Below are 6,469 nucleotides of genomic sequence, written 5' to 3'. Positions count from 1 at the left end.
GTCGAGGATGAAAGAGAGAGAGAGAGGAGAGAGACAAATCACATTATTTATGTTTAATCATAAATAGAAAAAGATTTAATTAATATTTAGTTATAATAATTCTAAAATGACCAAAATACCCCTGAGGGTAAGGACAAAACAGGGGGTTTTAGTTTGGGGATTCTGGTCAAATTTCACTTTTGGACTAAAATGGCAACAAAATGCAAACCACAGGGACCCAGATATAAAAAGTTTAAGATTTGGACTAAAATGGCAAAACTACCCAAACCACAGAGACCAAAATGGCAGTTTACTCTTTCAAGTAAGTAAAAAATAACTTTTTTTAAATTATTGCATAGATAATGTAAGATATATCAGCATTTCATGTTATGATTATTTAACTCTTTAAATATCCTATAATCATTGCTCATAGTATAACTATTTGGATCATATCAGTACTCTTATCAGATGCCGTTATTTAGACATAAATGATATTTAGGATTATCTAACTCTTCAATTACGTTTTATTTTTACCTATTAGCAAAGAGACGTGTTATGATTGTCCCCTCCTAGTTAGCAAAGAGACATGTTATAATTGTCCCTTCCTAGTGATGGTGACTACACATTTCAATGAGGGACATACGAAATAAAAGCAATATAAATGTAACGGCAGACGTGGGGACTATCTTTATGTACCATAACCCTTTTATATCAAAATAAAAAAAAAAGTAATTAGTACTTTTTTGATATATTTTTGTAAGATATGGATTTGATATTGAATATATATATATATATATATATATATATATATATATATATATATATATATATATATATATATATATATATATATATATATATATATATATATATATATATATATATATTTCAAAAAAAAAAATTGAGTTGAATATTATAATAACAAAAATAAGTTGAGAGGAAGATGAGTGGAGGTTGAGACACATACTGTATCTCTGCATATTTATGATTAGGGTTATGATCAGGTTGGTTAGAGGTTCCTTTTATTGTTTAGGTTGGAAAACCTTTATTTTTCTTATTTGAAAATCGACTAACAATTAAATTGAGATTCATGAAGCCAAAATCTAATTTAGTTACATGTCATTCTCAATTGATTTTATTAATTTGCTTCAAAGTTTAAGCCTGAGAAATTCACATTTATAATTAAACTTTAAAGATCAAGTTCTAACACTTATATATAAATACCATCCCACAACTTGGTAAGTGCATTAGTAAGTTGATAGTAATAAGTTGATAACTTAGAAAGAGTTATTATTATATTAGAGTATTCAGAATCATTCACCAAATTAGGTTATAGAAGTTTCTATAGTTAATTGCCCGGATGGTTCTATGAGTTGTCGTTTTTTCACCTTTAGTCCTCAACTTTTCAATATACCGTCTTCAAATAAGTTTCGACCATTTTGCCGGTACCCAACAAATATCGCCGGTGGTGTTACGATGGACAGAGACGCTGGAGGAGGTCTGTTGGTGAATAATTGCTTTGATTAAGTTTTATATTTTAATAACAATGGTAGGGCCCACTTGTTTTTTAGTGACCAATGAGATATTTCTTTGTTTTGTTTATTTATATTAAAAGTAAGGGTACTTAAGTCATTTAACTAGATAAACTAACCTTTATCCAATCTAATCTGGGGACTACCTGAGTAACAAATGAGCAAATCACAAGGATCAAACATGTTTTGAAAAGTTGGGTAGTAAAGGTGAAAAATAGGAAACCACAAGGACAATCCGGGCAATTAACTCAAGTTTTATATTATAAAAAATAGTTGTAATGGTTGTAATTGAATTGAGGGAGAGAGAAAATGTCACTCTTTATCTCTACATTTGAAAGTACACTTTTCATTCTCCGTAATGTTTTAATGTATTTTAATAGTGGTTATGAGTGGATAAAAGAGAAAAGATAATGATAAATTTATAAATAAATATTTTTTTAATTGAAAAAAGAGAGAAAATATTGTTGTTTTTAATGTAATTATAGAGTAAAAATGATGAAATGGATGTGAATAACACACAAAAACACGAGTAAAGTCATACGCCGGCCGATAGTACTACAATGATTACGTGTTCACGAAATTTTAAATTTTACTTACAGATTTACAACTACGTCACTATTGGAAAAGAGGACAACGTCGACAACACTAAGAGCATTTACAATCACTCTATCAAATTATAGAAACGGTTGTAGATGGTTGTAAGTGAAGAAAAGAGGAAATGTTATTGTGAGGAGACATTGTTCACGCTCTATAATTTTAATATATTTTAAAAGTGATTGTGAGGGTAGAAGAGAGAAAGGATAATTAATTATAAAGGTATAAAATATATATTTTTTTAATTGAAAGGAGAAATAAAATATGGTTGTTTTAGTTTAATTATAGACTAAAAATAGTAGAAAGGATGTGAACACTCTAACCTAAACATCCACTTTAACAAAACAAAAAAAACGAATCACACATATCCAAGATGAAAATCTATATAGATTTAACCCTGAAATTGAACAACATATGTTAATTCAACAAAGATCAAACTTTAAGTAGATTTAGCCCCGAAATTCAACAACTCACATATGTTAAAGAACAAATACACAAGCCTATATATAAGACCATTAAAATGAAAGTGAATTAGTCATTAATTTAGTTTTCTATGTTTTATATATATTGGATTTTTCTTTTACCCTTTCACTACGTGTAACACTCTCAAGTCCCTTACCACCTGAGCTCAAAAGGGTATGCACACCGTCGTCAAGGGACGTGAGGGGCTTAGGCATGAGCGTGATAACGGGCGTGAGACTATGTACGTGTTTGCTTGATTTAGTTATATTACTCAATAAGAACACTTCATCTCGCCATTTTTGTATTAAAAAAAGTTGAAATTCTGACAAAAACATGTTACACACCTTAGTTAGTGATAAACTCCTTTCTATGTGATAGAGCTTTTTTTTGTTTTACTTTTTAGTGATATTATGACCTAACAATTGTATAAAAAATAACAAGGGAGGTGGGGGCACTACGTGATGGTCCGTGGTGGTTGGGTGATCACGCGTGGAACACCGCCGCCACTCATGGTGACCACGCGTGGTGGTGACCACGCGTTGTGGTGATCGCGCGTTGAAGATTTCTTCCTAAACACTCCATGCTTCCTTCTCCTTTACATGATTGGGTGTGGTGAGTGATAGAAAATGGAGCACCCTCACCCCCCAATAAGACCACCTGTAATAGTACTGTATATGGTGCCTCATCCTCCATAAGTCCCCATAGCTCCCATGAACGCCATTACGGGGGCGCCATATGCGGCCTCTCCCTCCTCCTCGCGAACACCATCACGACGTGGCCCTTTCTTCCCCACTTACACACAGATATATACATATATATATATATATATATATATATATATATATATATATATATAAAGCCCTATACATATATATCCCAACTACACACTCAAGTTATATAAAGCCCCATAAAGCTCATATCTTACGTGTTTCATCACTTGTCGTATAAAGCCCCACAAAGGTCTTTATGACTACACGTGCATAATAACTCAATTTGTAACATTTATGTTTAACAAATAATAAAGAATAACTATGACACCTAACAACTTAAATCGTCTTGCACCTTGCAAAACTAACAAAGACGTTTAATTCCGATCTCAAGAATGTCGTCGATTCAAGAATCGGAGGTGGTGGTGCTAGGATGGTGGGTGAGCATGTTCACTGCAAGGGTTCGAATTGCTTTGGCTGAAAAGGGAATAAGCTATGAATACATAGAAGAAGACTTCCCAGAAAACAAAAGCCCTCTTCTTCTCAACCACAACCCAGTTTATAAGAAGGTCCCAGTTCTGGTTCACAAAGGCAAACCCATCTGTGAATCCTTAATCATTATCCAATACATCGACGAAACATGGAAAGAAGGATATTCGTTGTTACTTTCTGATCCTTATCTCAAATCTCAAGCTGCTTTCTGGGCTGATTACATCGATAGGCATGTATGTATGCATGTATATATGTATGTATAAATAGTAAGTCATATTGTTTGTTACTCATCAAATTATTTTTTAAATTGCAGATATATGAAGGTCTGAAGATTATTATTACTTCAAAAGGTGAAGAAATGAAGAAAGTAGTTGAAAAATTCTTGGGGTACCTCAAGGTGTTGGAAAGGGAGCTGGGTGAGAAGCCATATTTCAATGGTGAGTCATTTGGTTTTGTTGATATCGCACTTATCTCCTACTACAGTCATATTATTGCCGATGGGACGCTAGGAAATTTTAGTATCGAGAAACATTGCCCAAAGTTGCATGTTTGGGCTACACAATGCATGAAAAGGGAGAGTGTTTGGAAGACGCTTGCGGATCCAAACAAGATTTATGAGTCGCTAGTTGCTTATAGAAAGAAAATTGGTGTAGATGAATAATCAGTTTAATTAGCTAAGAGTTGGATGTCTTGTTTGTTTGCATTTCCTTGGGAGTTTTAAATTTGATTCTGAGCATGATGTGGATTAATAGTTGAAATATGGTGTGTACTAGAAGTGTGGTTTTGAAGATTTCCTTTTATATCGTGTCTCTTATGTTTAAATAAATCAATTCATATCGTTTGAATTGAATAGTAAGTTGTTTCCGTGTACTTAACATGTAATGTTGTAAACTCTTTTTTTAATGACCCATGTCCATTTAAACCACGGGCTGCCCTGAGGGCGGGCGGGGAGGACCACCGGTCATAACATTATATTTTGAAGGACACGTTATTTTAAAAAAACCTGATACATGTAAAAGAATTTTCTTAATAAGGTATGCCCATACAAACACAACATATGCGTACTTACAAAACTATTCTTATCGTTTAGATTAGTAATTAGCCCATTGACATTAGGTTTAAACCTTTAGTGAGCCCAATACCCAATTTCTATAAAGTCTAAGGACACGTTTTTTCAATCTCGAACAGGGTACACGAATTCTCAGGGCCCGCCCCATTTCACTTTCGGATCTTTTACTTGCTTTTTAATATTTTCTATTTAAATACCTGAATTCCATGTAAAGGAATTGATTCAAGCATCCCTTTCATTCGTTGTTCTGAATAACATGCAATATTTTATCCTTAATATTAATGTATATCTAGAATAATCTGTTACACCCTCGCAATAGAAGCGAAAGGAGGGTGAATGCTTGGACTAGAGTGAAAATCTTGAAACAATATGCAAGGCAACCCTTTGGTTAAGATGTCTACACTCTGATAAAGAGAGCGCACACGTAAGATTTGAACAATACCCTGTTGAACATGTTTGTGAACGAAGTGAATATCCAACTCGATATGTTTGGTTCTTTGGTGTTAAATTGAATTCCTATAGAGATATAGGGATGAACAAATGGTATAGGGTACATGTACCGAACCACTACTGGATTTCTCAACCCGAAAAATTTTTGGTACCGAATTTTGACGTTTTCGGCACCTGTTCGGTACCGGTCTGGTACGGTACCGGTTCAGTACCGGTTTTTAGTAAGTGTTGCAAAAATCGCGATTACTCGGCGATTAATCGCCGACTAGTCGCTAGTCGGCCTCCTACTGAGTAATTTTTCACTAATCAGTCAAAAAATCGCTAGTCGGTCAAAGCCGGTCCAAGCCGCCCTAGTCAGCCTTAGTCGGCCCAAGTCGCCCTAGTCGGCCCATTTGAAATCCTTACAAAACAGGCCCAAGATTACAACTTTAGCCCATTTTCCTTATCCCCTACCCTAATATGACTAAGAATTTGAGTCGAAGAAAGAGGATGTAGTAGACGAGGAGATTGAATACGAGTCGGATGGTGTCGAAATCATTTAACATTACGGGGATGACGATTACATTTGAGCTATTTGTTAATGTTTGAATTTTAAGTAGTGAGACTTGTTATGTTATGACTTATATGTAAGTTTAGTTTGTATTTTGAACTACTTTTACCTTTTTAAGTATTATATTGATATGGATCTGTGAGTATATATATACGTATTTATAAAAATAATGAAATTTACATATAAAATTTCCGTTCCGATTAATCCCGAGTAATCCTGAGTAATCCCGAGTAGTCGCTAGTCCCCACCTCACCGGTCGACTAGCTACTAGCGAGTTCTCCAACCTTGGTTTTTACCCTCAAATGTTGGTACTGTACCGGGTATATTCGGTACCGGTACCCGTTTTTAGGGATTGGTACCGAGCTCATCCCTAGAGAGATAGATGGCACTAAAGTTGACACATTAGCTAAGGGTTGCAGCTTTTAACGAGCTGTTAAGTTCCAAAAGAAGCTCCCAAAGCCAACAAATTTTAGTTACGACATTAGCAACCCTTGGTATTTATCTTCAACCCTAAATCTACAAATGGTGGTTTGACATTTTGAGGACCATGATAAGAGATTAGGTCCCAAATAAACACAATATCCGAATGTAGATCTTCGTGTGTCAGGGCTACTTGCCCAGTCTGCATCTGTGT

General features: G+C 34.4%; 1 protein-coding gene across 1 annotated transcript; it reads left to right on the top strand.

Moving 5' to 3' along the window:
• The first annotated feature begins 3,523 nt into the window (after window positions 1–3,523).
• LOC110884701 (probable glutathione S-transferase) lies at window positions 3,524–4,573 on the top strand. Its single transcript, XM_022132418.2, has 2 exons — window positions 3,524–3,999; window positions 4,080–4,573. Exons 1-2 carry the CDS (start codon window positions 3,670–3,672, stop codon window positions 4,425–4,427), a joined length of 678 nt encoding a protein of 225 aa, XP_021988110.1. The 5' UTR covers window positions 3,524–3,669; the 3' UTR covers window positions 4,428–4,573.
• Window positions 4,574–6,469: the final 1,896 nt, after the last annotated feature.

Source organism: Helianthus annuus, chromosome 10, assembly GCF_002127325.2.
Source record: "Helianthus annuus cultivar XRQ/B chromosome 10, HanXRQr2.0-SUNRISE, whole genome shotgun sequence".
Lineage (NCBI taxonomy): Eukaryota > Viridiplantae > Streptophyta > Magnoliopsida > Asterales > Asteraceae > Helianthus > Helianthus annuus.
This window is presented reverse-complemented; position numbering and strand designations above follow the sequence as displayed.